We start from the raw sequence: 19,566 nt of genomic DNA, 5'->3' as shown, positions 1-19,566 counted from the left end.
CCCTCTGTACTGACCCTCTGACAGTGCAGCACTCCCTCTGTACTGACCCTCTGACAGTGCTTTGCTACATCAGTACTGACCCTCTGACAGTGCGGCTCTCCCTCTGTACTGACCCTCTGACAGTGCGGCACTCCCTCAGTACTGACCCTCTGACAGTGCAGCACTCCCTCAGTACTGACCCACTGACAGTGCGGCACTCCCTCAGTACTGACCCTCTGACAGTGCAGCACTCCCTCAGTACTGACCCTCTGACAGTGCGGCACTCCCTCAGTACTGACCCTCTGACAGTGCAGCACTCCCTCAGTACTGACTCTCTGACAGTGCGGCTCTCCCTCAGTACTGACCCCCTGACAGTGCGGCACTCCCTCTGTACTGACCCTCTGACAGTGCAGCACTCCCTCAGTGCTGACCCTCTGACAGTGCGGCACTCCCTCAGTACTGACCCTCTGACAGTGCTGGGCTACATCAGTACTGACCCTCTGACAGTGCGGCTCTCCCTCTGTACTGACCCTCTGACAGTGCAGCACTCCCTCAGTGCTGACCGTCTGACAGTGCAGCACTCCCTCAGTGCTGACCCTCTGACAGTGCTGGGCTACATCAGTACTGACCCTCTGACAGTGCAGCACTCCCTCTGTACTGACCCTCTGACAGTGCGTCACTCCCTCAGTACTGACCCTCTGACAGTGCAGCACTCCCTCAGTGCTGACCCTCTGACAGTGCGGCACTCCCTCAGTACTGACCCTCTGACAGTGCGGCACTCCCTCAGTACTGACCCTCTGACAGTGCAGCACTCCCTCAGTACTGACCCTCTGACAGTGCTGGGCTACATCAGTACTGACCCTCTGACAGTGCGGCGCTCCCTCAGTGCTGACCCTCTGACAGTGCTGGGCTACATCAGTACTGACCCTCTGACAGTGCGGCACTCCCTCAGTACTGACCCTCTGACAGTGCGGCACTCCCTCAGTACTGACGCTCTGACAGTGCAGCACTCCCTCAGTACTGACCCTCTGACAGTGCTGGGCTACATCAGCGATATTCTGCTCCTTGCCCATACCTGGTGTGCGGTGTGAGATATCGACCACTTTAACCTGGGCACTGAGGAGGTGTAGGGTCTCCAGTAAGTGGCTGGTCTTCCTGCTCAGAGCTCCGACTGCAGATTGCCCTTCCTGGCCCCCCTTCGACAACTTGGGCACTTGGATGGGAGGAAGCGCAGCCAGATCAGCTCTCATCTGGGCAGCCTGGGGTGGGGCAGAGGGAGAGAGTGTTAGAGAGCGGAATGGAAGAGAAAGTGAATCCGAGTCAGAGAAGGTGTGAAACTGCACGGGGAGACGAGAGGGAAAGAGGGAGAGCATCACAGAGTGAAGCAGAGTGAGCGAGGGTCAGAGAGAAAGAGGGGAGAAAAACAGAGAGTAGTCGAGTGACAGATAGTGCAGGCAACAGCCAAGGAGAGTAAACAGAGACTGCTGGCAAAGAATAGGGAGTATGAAAGAGAGAGAGTACGAAATGGAGGGGGAGAGAGTGAGAAAGACAGATTAATGGAGAGACACACACACCGAGACGGAGAGACACCGAGACAGAGAGACACCGAGACGGAGAGAGACACCGAGACGGAGAGAGACACCGAGACGGAGAGAGACAGCGAGACGGAGAGAGACACCGAGACGGAGAGACACCGAGACGGAGAGACACCGAGACGGAGAGAGACACCGAGACGGAGAGACACCGAGACGGAGAGACACCGAGACGGAGAGAGACACCGAGACGGAGAGAGACACCGAGACGGAGAGAGACACCGAGACGGAGAGAGACACCGAGACGGAGAGACACCGAGACGGAGAGAGACACCGAGACGGAGAGAGACACCGAGACGGAGAGAGACACCGAGACGGAGAGACACCGAGACGGAGAGACACCGAGACGGAGAGACACCGAGACGGAGAGACACCGAGACAGAGAGAGACACCGAGACAGAGAGAGACACCGAGACGGAGAGACACCGAGACGGAGAGAGACACCGAGACGGAGAGAGACACCGAGACGGAGAGACACCGAGGCGGAGAGACACCGAGAAGGAGAGACGGAGAGACACCGAGACGGAGAGAGACACCGAGACGGAGAGAGACACCGAGACGGAGAGACACCGAGACGGAGAGACACCGAGACGGAGAGACACCGAGACGGAGAGAGACACCGAGACGGAGAGAGACACCGAGACGGAGAGACACCGAGACGGAGAGAGACACCGAGACGGAGAGACACCGAGACGGAGAGAGACACCGAGACGGAGAGAGACACCGAGACGGAGAGAGACACCGAGACGGAGAGAGACACCGAGACGGAGAGACACCGAGACGGAGAGAGACACCGAGACGGAGAGAGACGGAGAGAGACACCGAGACACCGAGACGGAGAGACACCGAGACGGAGAGAGACACCGAGACGGAGAGACACCGAGACGGAGAGACACCGAGACGGAGAGACACCGAGACGGAGAGACACCGAGACGGAGAGACACCGAGACAGAGAGACACCGAGACGGAGAGAGACACCGAGACGGAGAGAGACACCGAGACGGAGAGACACCGAGACGGAGAGAGACACCGAGACGGAGAGAGACACCGAGACGGAGAGAGACACCGAGACGGAGAGACACCGAGACGGAGAGACACCGAGACGGAGAGACACCGAGACGGAGAGAGACACCGAGACAGAGAGACACCGAGACGGAGAGACACCGAGACGGAGAGAGACACCGAGACGGAGAGAGACACCGAGACGGAGAGACACCGAGACGGAGAGAGACACCGAGACAGAGAGACACCGAGACGGAGAGACACCGAGACGGAGAGAGACACCGAGACGGAGAGACACCGAGACGGAGAGAGACACCGAGACGGAGAGAGACACCGAGACGGAGAGAGACACCGAGACGGAGAGAGACACCGAGACGGAGAGAGACACCGAGACGGAGAGACACCGAGACGGAGAGAGACACCGAGACGGAGAGAGACGGAGAGAGACACCGAGACACCGAGACGGAGTGACACCGAGACGGAGAGAGACACCGAGACGGAGAGACACCGAGACGGAGAGACACCGAGACGGAGAGACACCGAGACGGAGAGACACCGAGACGGAGAGACACCGAGACGGAGAGAGACACCGAGACGGAGAGAGACACCGAGACGGAGAGACACCGAGACGGAGAGAGACACCGAGACGGAGAGAGACACCGAGACGGAGAGAGACACCGAGACGGAGAGACACCGAGACGGAGAGACACCGAGACGGAGAGACACCGAGACAGAGAGACACCGAGACGGAGAGAGACACCGAGACGGAGAGACACCGAGACGGAGAGACACCGAGACGGAGAGAGACGCCGAGACGGAGAGACACGCCGAGACGGAGAGAGACTCCGAGACGGAGAGAGACACCGAGACGGAGAGAGACACCGAGACGGAGAGACACCGAGACGGAGAGAGACACCGAGACGGAGAGACACCGAGACGGAGAGACACCGAGACAGAGAGACACCGAGACGGAGAGAGACACGGAGACGGAGAGACACCGAGACGGAGAGAGACACCGAGACGGAGAGAGACACCGAGACGGAGAGAGACACCGAGACGGAGAGACACCGAGACGGAGAGAGACACCGAGACGGAGAGAGACACCGAGACGGAGAGACACCGAGACGGAGAGACACCGAGACGGAGAGAGACACCGAGACGGAGAGACACCGAGACGGAGAGAGACACCGAGACGGAGAGAGACACCGAGACGGAGAGACACCGAGACGGAGAGAGACACCGAGACGGAGAGACACCGAGACGGAGAGAGACACCGAGACGGAGAGAGACAGCGAGACGGAGAGAGACACCGAGACGGAGAGACACCGAGACGGAGAGAGACACCGAGACGGAGAGAGACACCGAGACGGAGAGAGACACCGAGACGGAGAGACACCGAGACGGAGAGAGACACCGAGACGGAGAGAGACACCGAGACGGAGAGACACCGAGACGGAGAGACACCGAGACGGAGAGAGACACCGAGACGGAGAGACACCGAGACGGAGAGAGACACCGAGACGGAGAGAGACACCGAGACGGAGAGACACCGAGACGGAGAGAGACACCGAGACGGAGAGACACCGAGACGGAGAGAGACACCGAGACGGAGAGACACCGAGACGGAGAGAGACACCGAGACGGAGAGACACCGAGACGGAGAGAGACACCGAGACGGAGAGAGACACCGAGACGGAGAGACACCGAGACGGAGAGACACCGAGACGGAGAGACACCGAGACGGAGAGAGACACCGAGACGGAGAGACACCGAGACGGAGAGACACCGAGACGGAGAGACACCGAGACGGAGAGAGGCACCGAGACGGAGAGACACCGAGACGGAGAGACACCGAGACGGAGAGAGACACCGAGACGGACACCGAGACGGAGAGACACCGAGACGGACACCGAGACGGAGAGACACCGAGACGGAGAGAGACACCGAGACGGAGAGACACCGAGACGGAGAGAGACACCGTCCCGGATCTGCCCCCCCCCCCCGTCTCTCCCCCAGCATTCCCTCCGGACACTCACCCCAAACACACCTGGAACCCCGTCTCTCTCCCAGCATTCCCTCCGGACACTCACCCCAAACACACCCGGAACCCCGTCTCTCTCCCAGCATTCCCTGCAACACTCACCCCAAACACACCTGGAACCCCGTCTCTCTCCCAGCATTCCCTCCGGACACTCACCCCAAACACACCCGGAACCCCGTCTCTCTCCCAGCATTCCCTGCAACACTCACCCCAAACACACCCGGATCCCCGTCTCTCTCCCAGCATTCCCTCCGGACACTCACCCCAAACACACCCGGAACCCCGTCTCTCTCCCAGCATTCCCTGCAACACTCACCCCAAACACACCCGGAACCCCGTCTCTCTCCCCCAGCATTCCCTCCGGACACTCACCCCAAACACACCTGGAACCCCGTCTCTCTCCCAGCATTCCCTCCGGACACTCACCCCAAACACACCCGGAACCCCGTCTCTCTCCCAGCATTCCCTCCAGACACTCACCCCAAACACACCCGGAACCTCGTCTCTCTCCCCCAGCATTCCCTCCGGACACTCACCCCAAACACACCCGGAACCCCGTCTCTCTCCCAGCATTCCCTCCAGACACTCACCCCAAACACACCCGGAACCCCGTCTCTCTCCCCCAGCATTCCCTCCAGACACTCACCCCAAACACACCCGGATCCCGGTCTCTCTCCCAGCATTCCCTGCAACACTCACCCAAACACACCCGGAACCCCGTCTCTCTCCCAGAATTCCCTCCGGACACTCACCCCAAACACACCCGGAACCCCGTCTCTCTCCCAGCATTCCCTCTGGACACTCACCCCAAACACACTCGGAACCCCGTCTCTCTCCCAGCATTCTCTCCAACACTCACCCCAAACACACCCGGAACCCCGTCTCTCTCCCAGCATTCTCTGCAACACTCACCCCAAACACACCCGGAACCCCGTCTCTCTCCCAGCATTCCCTCTGGACACTCACCCTAAAAACACCCGGATCCCCGTCTCTCTCCCAGCATTCTCTCCAACACTCACCCCAAACACACCCGGAACCCCGTCTCTCTCCCAGCATTCTCTGCAACACTCACCCCAAACAAACCCGGAACCCCATCTTTCTCCCAGCATTCCCTGCAACACTCACCCCCAAACACACCCGGAACCCGGTCTCTCTCCCAGAATTCCCTCCGGACACTCACCCCAAACACACCCGGAACCCCATCTTTCTCCCAGCATTCCCTCCGGACACTCACCCCAAACACACCCGGAACCCCGTCTCTCTCCCAGCATTCCCTCCGGACACTCACCACAAACACACCCGGAACCCCGTCTCTCTCCCAGCATTCCCTCCGGACACTCACCCCAAACTCACCCGGAACCCCGTCTCTCTCCCAGCATTCCCTCCGGACACTCACCCCAAACACACCTGGAACCCCGTCTCTCTCCCAGCATTCCCTCCGGACACTCACCCAAAACACACCCGGAACCCGGTCTCTCTCCCAGCATTCTCTGCAACACTCACCCCAAACAAACCCGGAACCCCATCTTTCTCCCAGCATTCCCTGCAACACTCACCCCCAAACACACCCGGAACTCCGTCTCTCTCCCAGCATTCCCTCCGGACACTCACCCCAAACACACCCGGAACCCCGTCTCTCTCCCAGCATTCCCTGCAACACTCACCCCAAACACACCCGGAACCCCGTCTCCCTCCCAGCATTCCCTCCGGACACTAACCCCAAACACACCCGGAACCCCGTCTCTCTCCCAGAATTCCCTGCAACACTCACCCCAAACACACCCGGAACCCCGTCTCTCTCCCAGCATTCCCTCCGGACACTCACCCCAAACACACCCGGAACCCCGTCTCTCTTCCAGCATTCCCTGCAACACTCACCCCAAACACACCCGGAACCCAGTCTCTCTCCCAGCATTCCCTCCGGACACTCACCCCAAACACACCAGGAACGCCGTCTCTCTCCCAACATTCCTTGCAACACTCACCCCAAACACACCCGGAACCCCGTCTCTCTCCCAGCATTCCCTGCAACACTCACCCCAAACACACCCGGAACCCCGTCTCTCTCCCAGCATTCCCTCCGGACACTCACCCCAAACACACCCGGAACCCCGTCTCTCTCCCAGCGTTCCCTAACCCCAAGCCAGACAGATCATCTCCCAAACCGCACTCGCCAAGAAGTGAATGGATTGGCACCTTGAGCTGATTGTTTTCATTCTTTAGTTGTTTGACACACAGGCGAAGCACCTCGATGTGCTGCAGGAGTAACGGGGAATCCTTCACCTGAACAGGCCCAGGGCCACCAGTCATCTGGGCAGATCCGGAGCCTACACAAGAACAAGAGGTTAGTGATCAGCAATTATCCTGGACAGACAGCCAGAGCGCAGGCAGCCCTCCAACTCAATATCCCAGTCTCGCTGTCAGTCTGTTCAATCCCAACTCCGCCATTAATATCCCAGCCTCGCTGTCAGTCTGTTCAATCCCAACTCCACCATTAATATCCCAGTCTCGCTGTCAGTCTGTTCAATCCCAACTCCACCATTAATATCCCAGTCTCGCTGTCACAGTCTGTTCAATCCCAACTCCACCATTAATATCCCAGTCTCGCTGTCACAGTCTGTCCAATCCCAACTCCACCATTAATATCCCAGTCTCGCTGTCACAGTCTGTTCAATCCCAACTCCACCATTAATATCCCAGTCTCGCTGTCACAGTCTGTTCATTCCCAACTCCACCATTAATATCCCAGCCTCGCTGTCAGTCTGTTCAATCCCAACTCCACCATTAATATCCCAGTCTCGCTGTCACAGTCAGTTCAATCCCAACTCCACCATTAATATCCCAGTCTCGCTGTCACAGTCTGTTCAATCCCAACTCCACCATTAATATCCCAGTCTCGCTGTCAGTCTGTTCAATCCCAACTCCACCATTAATATCCCAGCCTCGCTGTCAGTCTGTTCAATCCCAACTCCACCATTAATATCCCAGTCTCGCTGTCACAGTCTGTTCAATCCCAACTCCACCATTAATATCCCAGTCTCGCTGTCACAGTCTGTTCAATCCCAACTCCACCATTAATATCCCAGTCTCACTGTCACAGTCTGTTCAATCCCAACTCCACCATTAATATCCCAGTCTCGCTGTCACAGTCTGTTCAATCCCAACTCCACCATTAATATCCCAGTCTCGCTGTCAGTCTGTTCAATCCCAACTCCACCATTAATATCCCAGTCTCGCTGTCACAGTCTGTTCAATCCCAACTCCACCATTAATATCCCAGTCTCGCTGTCAGTCTGTTCAATCCCAACTCCACCATTAATATCCCAGTCTCGCTGACACAGTCTGTTCAATCACAACTCCACCATTAATATCCCAGTCTCGCTGTCACAGTCTGTTCAATCCCAACTCCACCATTAATATCCCAGTCTCGCTGTCACAGTCTGTTCAATCCCAACTCCACCATTAATATCCCAGTCTCGCTGTCACAGTCTGTTCAATCCCAACTCCACCATTAACATCCCAGTCTCGCTGTCACAGTCTGTTCAATCCCAACTCCACCATTAATATCCCAGTCTCGCTGTCACAGTCTGTTCAATCCCAACTCCACCATTAATATCCCAGTCTCGCAGTCACAGTCTGTTCAATCCCAACTCCACCATTAATATCCCAGTCTCGCTGTCAGTCTGTTCAATCCCAACTCCACCATTAATATCCCAGTCCCGCTGTCACAGTCTGTTCAATCCCAACTCCACCATTAATATCCCTGTCTCGCTGTCACAGTCTGTTCAATCCCAACTCCACCATTAATATCCCAGTCTCGCTGTCAGTCTGTTCCATCCCAACTCCACCATTAATATCCCAGTCTCGCTGTCACAGTCTGTACAATCCCAACTCCACCATTAATATCCCAGTCTCGCTGTCACAGTCTGTTCAATCCCAACTCCACCATTAATATCCCAGTCTCGCTGTCACAGTCTGTTCAATCCCAACTCCACCATTAATATCCCAGTCTCGCTGTCACAGTCTGTTCAATCCCAACTCCACCATTAATATCCCAGTCTCGCTGTCAGTCTGTTCAATCCCAACTCCACCATTAATATCCCAGTCTCGCTGTCACAGTCTGTTCAATCCCACCTCCACCATTAATATCCCAGTCTCGCTGTCAGTCTGTTCAATCCCAACTCCACCATTAATATCCCAGTCTCGCTGTCACAGTCTGTTCAATCCCAACTCCACCATTAATATCCCAGTCTCGCTGTCAGTCTGTTCAATCCAAACTCCACCATTAATATCCCAGTCTCGCTGTCACAGTCTGTTCAATCCCAACTCCACCATTAATATCCCAGTCTCGCTGTCACAGTCTGTTCAATCCCAACTCCACCATTAATATCCCAGTCTCGCTGTCAGTCTGTTCAATCCCAACTGCACCATTAATATCCCAGTCTCGCTGTCACAGTCTGTTCAATCTCAACTCCACCATTAATATCCCAGTCTCGCTGTCACAGTCTGTTCAATCCCAACTCCACCATTAATATCCCAGTCTCGCTGTCACAGTCTGTTCAATCCCAACTCCACCATTAATATCCCAGTCTCGCTGTCAGTCTGTTCAATCCCAACTCCACCATTAATATCCCCGTCTCGCTGTCACAGTCTGTTCAATCCCAACTCCACCATTAATATCCCAGTCTCGCTGTCACAGTCTGTTCAATCCCAACTCCACCATTAATATCCCAGTCTCACTGTCAGTCTGTTCATTCCCAACTCCACCATTAATATCCCAGTCTCGCTGTCAGTCTGTTCAATCCCAACTCCACCATTAATATCCCAGTCTCGCTGTCACAGTCTGTTCAATCCCAACTCCACCATTAATATCCCAGTCTCGCTGTCACAGTCTGTTCAATCCCAACTCCACCATTAATATCCCAGTCTCGCTGTCAGTCTGTTCAATCCCAACTCCACCATTAATATCCCAGTCTCGCTGTCACAGTCTGTTCATTCCCAACTCCACCATTAATATCCCAGTCTCGCTGTCAGTCTGTTCAATCCCAACTCCACCATTAATATCCCAGTCTCGCTGTCACAGTCTGTTCAATCCCAACTCCACCATTAATATCCCAGTCTCGCTGTCAGTCTGTTCAATCCCAACTCCACCATTAATATCCCAGTCTCGCTGTCACAGTCTGTTCAATCCCAACTCCACCATTAATATCCCAGTCTCGCTGTCAGTCTGTTCAATCCCAACTCCACCATTAATATCCCAGTCTCGCTGTCACAGTCTGTTCAATCCCAACTCCACCATTAATATCCCAGTCTCGCTGTCACAGTCTGTTCAATCCCAACTCCACCATTAATATCCCAGTCTCGCTGTCAGTCTGTTCAATCCCAACTCCACCATTAATATCCCAGTCTCGCTGTCACAGTCTGTTCAATCCCAACTCCACCATTAATATCCCAGTCTCGCTGTCACAGTCTGTTCAATCCCAACTCCACCATTAATATCCCAGTCTCGCTGTCAGTCTGTTCAATCCCAACTCCACCATTAATATCCCAGTCCCGCTGTCACAGTCTGTTCAATCCCAACTCCACCATTAATATCCCAGTCTCGCTGTCACAGTCTGTTCAATCCCAACTCCACCATTAATATCCCAGCCTCGCTGTCAGTCTGTTCAATCCCAACTCCACCATTAATATCAGAGTCTCGCTGTCAGTCTGTTCAATCCCAACTCCACCATTAATATCCCAGTCTCGCTGTCACAGTCTGTTCAATCCCAACTCCACCATTAATATCCCAGTCTCGCTGTCACAGTCTGTTCAATCCCAACTCCACCATTAATATCCCAGTCTCGCTGTCACAGTCTGTTCAATCCCAACTCCACCATTAATATCCCAGCCTCGCTGTCAGTCTGTTCAATCCCAACTCCACCATTAATATCCCAGTCTCGCTGTCAGTCTGTTCAATCCCAACTCCACCATTAATATCCCAGTCTCGCTGTCACAGTCTGTTCAATCCCAACTCCACCATTAATATCCCAGTCTCGCTGACACAGTCTGTTCAATCCCAACTCCACCATTAATATCCCAGTCTCGCTGTCACAGTCTGTTCAATCCCAACTCCACCATTAATATCCCAGTCTCGCTGTCAGTCTGTTCAATCCCAACTCCACCATTAATATCCCAGTCTCGCTGTCACAGTCTGTTCAATCCCAACTCCACCATTAATATCCCTGTCTCGCTGTCACAGTCTGTTCAATCCCAACTCCACCATTAATATCCCAGTCTCGCTGTCACAGTCTGTTCAATCCCAACTCCACCATTAATATCCCAGTCTCGCTGTCACAGTCTGTTCAATCCCAACTCCACCATTAATATCCCAGTCTCGCTGTCACAGTCTGTTCAATCCCAACTCCACCATTAATATCCCAGTCTCGCTGTCAGTCTGTTCAATCCCAACTCCACCATTAATATCCCAGTCTCACTGTCAGTCTGTTCAATCCCAACTCCACCATTAATATCCCAGTCTCACTGTCACAGTCTGTTCAATCCCAACTCCACCATTAATATCCCAGTCTCGCTGTCACAGTCTGTTCAATCCCAACTCCACCATTAATATCCCAGTCTCGCTGTCACAGTCTGTTCAATCCCAACTCCACCATTAATATCCCAGTCTCGCTGTCAGTCTGTTCAATCCCAACTCCACCATTAATATCCCAGTCTCGCTGTCACAGTCTGTTCAATCCCAACTCCACCATTAATATCCCAGTCTCGCTGTCAGTCTGTTCAATCCCAACTCCACCATTAATATCCCAGTCCCGCTGTCACAGTCTGTTCAATCCCAACTCCACCATTAATATCCCAGTCTCGCTGTCACAGTCTGTTCAATCCCAACTCCACCATTAATATCCCAGTCTCGCTGTCACAGTCTGTTCAATCCCAACTCCACCATTAATATCCCAGTCTCGCTGTCAGTCTGTTCAATCCCAACTCCACCATTAATATCCCAGTCTCGCTGTCAGTCTGTTCAATCCCAACTCCACCATTAATATCCCAGTCTCGCTGTCACAGTCTGTTCAATCCCAACTCCACCATTAATATCCCAGTCTCGCTGTCACAGTCTGTTCAATCCCAACTCCACCATTAATATCCCAGTCTCGCTGTCACAGTCTGTTCAATCCCAACTCCACCATTAATATCAGAGTCTCGCTGTCACAGTCTGTTCAATCCCAACTCCACCATTAATATCCCAGTCTCGCTGTCACAGTCTGTTCAATCCCAACTCCACCATTAATATCCCAGTCTCGCTGTCAGTCTGTTCAGTCCCAACTCCACCATTAATATCCCAGTCTCGCTGTCACAGTCTGTTCAATCCCAACTCCACCATTAATATCCCAGTCTCGCTGTCAGTCTGTTCAATCCCAACTCCACCATTAATATCCCAGTCTCGCTGTCAGTCTGTTCAATCCCAACTCCACCATTAATATCCCAGTCTCGCTGTCACAGTCTGTTCAATCCCAACTCCACCATTAAAATCCCAGTCTCGCTGTCACAGTCTGTTCAATCCCAACTCCACCATTAATATCCCAGTCTCGCTGTCACAGTCTGTTCAATCCCAACTCCACCATTAATATCCCAGTCTCGCTGTCACAGTCTGTTCAATCCCAACTCCACCATTAATATCCCAGTCTCGCTGTCACAGTCTGTCCAATCCCAACTCCACCATTAATATCCCAGTCTCGCTGTCAGTCTGTTCAATCCCAACTCCACCATTAATATCCCAGTCTCGCTGTCACAGTCTGTTCAATCCCAACTCCACCATTAATATCCCAGCCTCGCTGTCACAGTCTGTTCAATCCCAACTCCACCATTAATATCCCAGTCTCGCTGTCAGTCTGTTCAATCCCAACTCCACCATTAATATCCCAGTCTCGCTGTCACAGTCTGTTCAATCCCAACTCCACCATTAATATCCCAGTCTCGCTGTCACAGTCTGTTCAATCCCAACTCCACCATTAATATCCCAGTCTCGCTGTCAGTCTGTTCAATCCCAACTCCACCATTAATATCCCAGTCTCGCTGTCACAGTCTGTTCAATCCCAACTCCACCATTAATATCCCAGTCTCGCTGTCAGTCTGTTCAATCCCAACTCCACCATTAATATCCCAGTCTCACTGTCAGTCTGTTCAATCCCAACTCCACCATTAATATCCCAGTCTCGCTGTCACAGTCTGTTCAATCCCAACTCCACCATTAATATCCCAGTCTCACTGTCACAGTCTGTTCAATCCCAACTCCACCATTAATATCCCAGTCTCGCTGTCACAGTCTGTTCAATCCCAACTCCACCATTAATATCCCAGTCTCGCTGTCAGTCTGTTCAATCCCAACTCCACCATTAATATCCCAGTCTCGCTGTCAGTCTGTTCAATCCCAACTCCACCATTAATATCCCAGTCTCGCTGTCACAGTCTGTTCAATCCCAACTCCACCATTAATATCCCAGTCTCACTGTCACAGTCTGTTCAATCCCAACTCCACCATTAATATCCCAGTCTCGCTGTCACAGTCTGTTCAATCCCAACTCCACCATTAATATCCCAGTCTCGCTGTCAGTCTGTTCAATCCCAACTCCACCATTAATATCCCAGTCTCGCTGTCAGTCTGTTCAATCCCAACTCCACCATTAATATCCCAGTCTCGCTGTCACAGTCTGTTCAATCCCAACTCCACCATTAATATCCCAGTCTCACTGTCAGTCTGTTCAATCCCAACTCCACCATTAATATCCCAGTCTCGCTGTCACAGTCTGTTCAATCCCAACTCCACCATTAATATCCCAGTCTCGCTGTCAGTCTGTTCAATCCCAACTCCACCATTAATATCCCAGTCTCGCTGTCACAGTCTGTTCAATCCCAACTCAACCATTAATATCCCAGTCTCGCAGTCACAGTCTGTTCAATCCCAACTCCACCATTAATATCCCAGTCTCGCTGTCAGTCTGTTCAATCCCAACTCCACCATTAATATCCCAGTCTCGCTGTCACAGTCTGTTCAATCCCAACTCCACCATTAATATCCCAGTCTCGCTGTCAGTCTGTTCAATCCCAACTCCACCATTAATATCCCAGTCTCGCTGTCACAGTCTGTTCAATCCCAACTCCACCATTAATATCCCAGTCTCACTGTCACAGTCTGTTCAATCCCAACTCCACCATTAATATCCCAGTCTCGCTGTCACAGTCTGTTCAATCCCAACTCCACCATTAATATCCCAGTCTCGCTGTCACAGTCTGTTCAATCCCAACTCCACCATTAATATCCCAGTCTCGCTGTCAGTCTGTTCAATCCCAACTCCACCATTAATATCCCAGTCTCGCTGTCACAGTCTGTTCAATCCCAACTCCACCATTAATATCCCAGTCTCGCTGTCAGTCTGTTCAATCCCAACTCCACCATTAATATCCCAGTCTCGCTGTCACAGTCTGTTCAATCCCAACTCCACCATTAATATCCCAGTCTCACTGTCAGTCTGTTCATTCCCAACTCCACCATTAATATCCCAGTCTCGCTGTCAGTCTGTTCAATCCCAACTCCACCATTAATATCCCAGTCTCGCTGTCACAGTCTGTTCAATCCCAACTCCACCATTAATATCCCAGTCTCGCTGTCACAGTCTGTTCAATCCCAACTCCACCATTAATATCCCAGTCTCGCTGTCACAGTCTGTTCAATCCCAACTCCACCATTAATATCCCAGTCTCGCTGTCACAGTCTGTTCAATCTCAGCTTTACAGCCAACAATATATTTGGGAGAGAGAGAGATTTGTACCCAAAATGCTGCATTTGTGACCGGTCCTGCGGATGACATGTGGGGTCTGGGAGTGGGGTCTGGGAGTGGGGTCTGGGAGTGGGGTCTGGGAGTGGGGTCTGGGTGTGGGGTCTGGGAGTGGGGTCTGGGAGTGGGGTCTGGGTGTGGGGTCTGGGTGTGGGGTCTGGGTGTGGGGTCTGGGAGTGGGGGTTGTGGGGTCTGGGTGTGGGGTCTGGGTGTGGGGTCTGGGTGTGGGGTCTGGGTGTGGGGTCTGGGAGTGGGGTCTGGGTGTGGGGTCTGGGTGTGGGGTCTGGGTGTGGGGTCTGGGTGTGGGGTCTGGGTGTGGGGTCTGGGTGTGGGGTCTGGGTGTGGGGTCTGGGTGTGGGGTCTGGGTGTGGGGTCTGGGAGTGGGGTCTGGGAGTGGGGTCTGGGTGTGGGGTCTGGGTGTGGGGTCTGGGTGTGGGGTCTGGGAGTGGGGTCTGGGAGTGGGGTCTGGGAGTGGGGTCTGGGAGTGGGGTCTGGGTGTGGGGTCTGGGTGTGGGGTCTGGGTGTGGGGTCTGGGTGTGGGGTCTGGGTGTGGGGTCTGGGTGTGGGGGGTGTGGGGTCTGGGTGTGGGGTCTGGGTGTGGGGTCTGGGTGTGGGGTCTGGGAGTGGGGTCTGGGAGTGGGGTCTGGGAGTGGGGTCTGGGAGTGGGGTCTGGGAGTGGGGTCTGGGAGTGGGGTCTGGGAGTGGGGTCTGGGTGTGGGGTCTGGGAGTGGGGTCTGGGAGTGGGGTCTGGGAGTGGGGTCTGGGTGTGGGGTCTGGGTGTGGGGTCTGGGTGTGGGGTCTGGGAGTGGGGTCTGGGAGTGGGGTCTGGGTGTGGGTTCTGGGTGTGGGGTCTGGGAGTGGGGTCTGGGAGTGGGGTCTGGGTGTGGGGTCTGGGTGTGGGGTCTGGGTGTGGGGTCTGGGTGTGGGGTCTGGGAGTGGGGTCTGGGAGTGGGGTCTGGGAGTGGGGTCTGGGAGTGGGGTCTGGGAGTGGGGTCTGGGAGTGGGGTCTGGGTGTGGGGTCTGGGAGTGGGGTCTGGGAGTGGGGTCTGGGAGTGGGGTCTGGGAGTGGGGTCTGGGTGTGGGGTCTGGGTGTGGGGTCTGGGTGTGGGGTCTGGGTGTGGGGTCTGGGTGTGGGGTCTGGGTGTGGGGTCTGGGAGTGGGGTCTGGGAGTGGGGTCTGGGTGTGGGGTCTGGGTGTGGGGTCTGGGTGTGGGGTCTGGGTGTGGGGTCTGGGTGTGGGGTCTGGGTGTGGGGTCTGGGTGTGGGGTCTGGGTGTGGGGTCTGGGTGTGGGGTCTGGGTGTGGGGTCTGGGTGTGGGGTCTGGGTGTGGGGTCTGGGTGTGGGGTCTGGGTGTGGGGCCTGGGTGTGGGGCCTGGGAGTGGGGTTTGGGAGTGGGGTCTGGGAGTGGGGTCTGGGAGTGGGGTCTGGGAGTGGGGTCTGGGAGTGGGGTCTGGGAGTGGGGTCTGGGTGTGGGGTCTGGGTGTGGGGTCTGGGTGTGGGGGTTGTGGGGTCTGGGTGTGGGGGTTGTGGGGTCTGGGTGTGGGGTCTGGGTGTGGGGGTTGTGGGGTCTGGGTGTGGGGTCTGGGTGTGGGGGTTGTGGGGTCTGGGTGTGGGGTCTGGGTGTGGGGGTTGTGGGGTCTGGGTGTGGGGTCTGGGTGTGGGGGTTGTGGGGTCTGGGTGTGGGGTCTGGGTGTGGGGGTTGTGGGGTCTGGGTGTGGGGTCTGGGTGTGGGGGTTGTGGGGTCTGGGAGTGGGGTCTGGGTGTGGGGGTTGTGGGGTCTGGGAGTGGGGTCTGGGTGTGGGGGTTGTGGGGTCTGGGAGTGGGGTCTGGGTGTGGGGGTTGTGGGGTCTGGGAGTGGGGTCTGGGTGTGGGGGTTGTGGGGTCTGGGAGTGGGGTCTGGGTGTGGGGGTTGTGGGGTCTGGGAGTGGGGTCTGGGTGTGGGGGTTGTGGGGTCTGGGAGTGGGGTCTGGGTGTGGGAGGTGGGGTCTGGGTGTGGGGGTTGTGGGGTCTGGGAGTGGGGTCTGGGTGTGGGGGTTGTGGGGTCTGGGAGAGGGGTCTGTGTGTGGGGGTTGTGGGGTCTGGGAGTGGGGTCTGGGAGTGGGGTCTGGGAGTGGGGTCTGGGAGTGGGGTCTGGGAGTGGGGTCTGGGTGTGGGGTCTGGGTGTGGGGTCTGGGTGTGGGGGTTGTGGGGTCTGGGTGTGGGGTCTGGGTGTGGGGGTTGTGGGGTCTGGGTGTGGGGTCTGGGTGTGGGGGTTGTGGGGTCTGGGTGTGGGGTCTGGGTGTGGGGGTTGTGGGGTCTGGGTGTGGGGTCTGGGTGTGGGGGTTGTGGGGTCTGGGTGTGGGGTCTGGGTGTGGGGGTTGTGGGGTCTGGGTGTGGGGTCTGGGTGTGGGGGTTGTGGGGTCTGGGAGTGGGGTCTGGGTGTGGGGGTTGTGGGGTCTGGGAGTGGGGTCTGGGTGTGGGGGTTGTGGGGTCTGGGAGTGGGGTCTGGGTGTGGGGGTTGTGGGGTCTGGGAGTGGGGGTTGTGGGGTCTGGGAGTGGGGTCTGGGTGTGGGGGTTGTGGGGTCTGGGAGTGGGGTCTGGGTGTGGGGGTTGTGGGGTCTGGGAGTGGGGTCTGGGTGTGGGAGGTGGGGTCTGGGTGTGGGGGTTGTGGGGTCTGGGAGTGGGGTCTGGGTGTGGGGGTTGTGGGGTCTGGGAGAGGGGTCTGGGTGTGGGGGTTGTGGGGTCTGGGAGTGGGGTCTGGGAGTGGGGGTTGTGGGGGCTGGGAGTGGGGGAGGGGGGGTGGGGACTGGGAGTGGGGGGGGTTGGGAGTGGGGGGGGTTGGGAGTGGGGGGGGTTTGGGAGTGGGGGGGGGTTGGGAGTGGGGGGGGTTGGGAGTGGGGGGGGTTGGGAGTGGGGGGGGTTGGGAGTGGGGGGGTTTGGGAGTGGGGGGGGTTGGGAGTGGGGGGGTTTGGGAGTGGGGGGGTTTGGGAGTGGGGGGGTTTGGGAGTGGGAGGGTTGGGAGTGGGGGGGTTTGGGAGTGGGGGGGTTTGGGAGTGGGGTGGGTTTGGGAGTGGGGGGGGTTTGGGAGTGGGGGGGGTTTGGGAGTGGGGGGGTTTGGGAGTGGGGGGGTTTGGGAGTGGGGGGGTTTGGGAGTGGGGGGGTTTGGGAGTGGGGGGGTTTGGGAGTGGGGGGGTTTGGGAGTGGGGGGGGGGTTTGGGAGTGGGGGGGTTGGGAGTGGGCGGGTTGGGAGTGGGGGGGGTTGGGAGTGGGGGGGGTTGGGAGTGGGGGGGTTTGGGAGTGGGGGGGTTTGGGAGTGGGGGGGGTTTGGGAGTGGGAGGGTTGGGAGTGGGGGGGGGTTTGGGAGTGGGGGGGTTTGGGAGTGGGGTGGGTTTGGGAGTGGGGGGGGTTTGGGAGTGGGGGGGGTTTGGGAGTGGGGGGGGTTTGGGAGTGGGGGGGTTTGGGAGTGGGGGGGTTTGGGAGTGGGGGGGGGGGTACCGCAGCGTGCAGAGATGATGACTGGTTAACTGTACCTCCAAACTGGTCCTCTGATAGCAGATAGGAGAATAGAGAGATGGAGAATTAGTCAGTGAGAACGATGACAAGAGACGGAGCAGACACGCCAGGCTCAGCCTGATAGAGTTCGTTCACCGGGCTCACATGACAGTGGCCCAGATGAGCAGGTTCTTTGGGGTAGAAGGTAGGTGCGCAAGGTGTGCGGGGGGGGGCAGCGAACCATGTCCACATGTTCTGGACATGTCCGAAGCTGAGGGGATTCTGGCAGGGGTTTGCGGACCTCGTGTCCACGGTGTTAAAAACAAGGGTGGCACCGAGTCCGGACGTGGCGATTCTCGGGGAGTCGGAAGATCCGGGAATCCAGGAGGAGAAAGAGGCAGACGTTCTGGCCTTTGCTTCCCTGGTAGCCCGGAGACGGATGCTATTAGCTTGGAGAGACTCAAGGCCCCCGAAGTCGGAGACCTGGCTATCGGACATGGCTAGCTTTCTCTGTCTGGAGAAAATCGAGTTCGCCTCGAGAGGGTCACTGTCAGGGTTCGCCCGCAGGTGGCAACCGTTTGTCGACTTCTTCGCGGAAAATTAATGGTCAGCAGAAAGGGGGTGGGGTTAGTTTAGCTCAGAGTCGGGGGAGAATAAATGCGGGACCTGTAAGGAAGGGAGACGGCTTTTAGCACTATGTTTGTAGACTTATGCATGTTGTATATTTTGTCGTCGTTGTAAAACTAAAAATACCTCAATGAAACGTTTATTTAAAAAAAAGAGACCGAGATAGAATTATCAGCAGTCGTGGCCGAATGGTTCAGGCGATGGGCTGGATCTCCATTGGGGTCTCCCCGCGCAGGTTTGAATCCTGCCGACTAAGGGCCATTTTTTGGCGGCATGGTAGCACAGTGGTTAGCACTGTTGCTTTGCAGCGCCAGGGTCCCAGGTTCGATTCCCGACTGAGTCACTGTCTGTGCGGAGTCTGCACGTCCTCCCCGTGTCTGCGTGGGTTTCCTCCGGGTGCTCCGGTTTCCTCCCACAGTCCAAAGATGTGCAGGTTAGGTGCATTGACCATGATAAATTGCCCTTAGTGTCCAAAATTGCCCTTAGTGTTGGGTGGGGTTACTGGGTTATGGGGATAGGGTGGAAGTGAGGGCTTAAGTGGTTCGGTGCAGACTCGATGGGCCGAATGGCCTCCTTCTGCACTGTATGTTCGGTGAGCAGTGAGAGAAGAGAACCTCTGTAGGGGACACACTGACCGGCAGCACCCCCACACTGAGCAACAGGACCCGTGTGTGGGACACACTGCCCGGCAGCACCCCCACACTGAGCAACAGGACCCGTGTGTGGGGGACACACTGACCGGCAGCACCCTCACACTGAGCAACAGGACCCGTGTGTGGGGGACACTGACCGGCAGCACCCCCACACTGAGCAACAGACCAGTGTGTGGGACACACTGACCGGCAGCACCCCCACACTGAGCAACAGGACCCGTGTGTGGGACACACTGACCGGCAGCACCCCCACACTGAGCAACAGGACCCGTGTGTGGGACACACTGACCGGCAGCACCCCCACACTGAGCAACAGGACCCGTGTGTGGGACACACTGACCGGCAGCACCCCCACACTGAGCAACAGGACCC

The 19,566-nt window shown here is 56.3% G+C and overlaps 1 protein-coding gene across 1 annotated transcript in view; it reads right to left on the bottom strand.

The window, feature by feature from the left end:
- Positions 1–19,566, bottom strand: part of LOC140409376 (dynactin subunit 1-like) — a 120,365-nt gene that overhangs the window by 82,301 nt on the left and 18,498 nt on the right. Inside the window, exons 2-4 of the mRNA XM_072497826.1 lie at positions 17,953–17,967; positions 6,811–6,941; positions 1,055–1,238 (exon numbers count right to left, since the gene is read on the bottom strand). Coding sequence (XP_072353927.1) covers positions 1,055–1,238; positions 6,811–6,941; positions 17,953–17,967 — 330 coding nt within the window. The remainder of the gene's footprint in view (positions 1–1,054; positions 1,239–6,810; positions 6,942–17,952; positions 17,968–19,566) is intronic.

The sequence above is a fragment of the Scyliorhinus torazame genome, chromosome 3, assembly GCF_047496885.1.
Source record: "Scyliorhinus torazame isolate Kashiwa2021f chromosome 3, sScyTor2.1, whole genome shotgun sequence".
Lineage (NCBI taxonomy): Eukaryota > Metazoa > Chordata > Chondrichthyes > Carcharhiniformes > Scyliorhinidae > Scyliorhinus > Scyliorhinus torazame.
The sequence above is the reverse complement of the archived record's forward strand: the minus strand, read 5'-3'. Positions and strand labels throughout refer to the sequence as shown.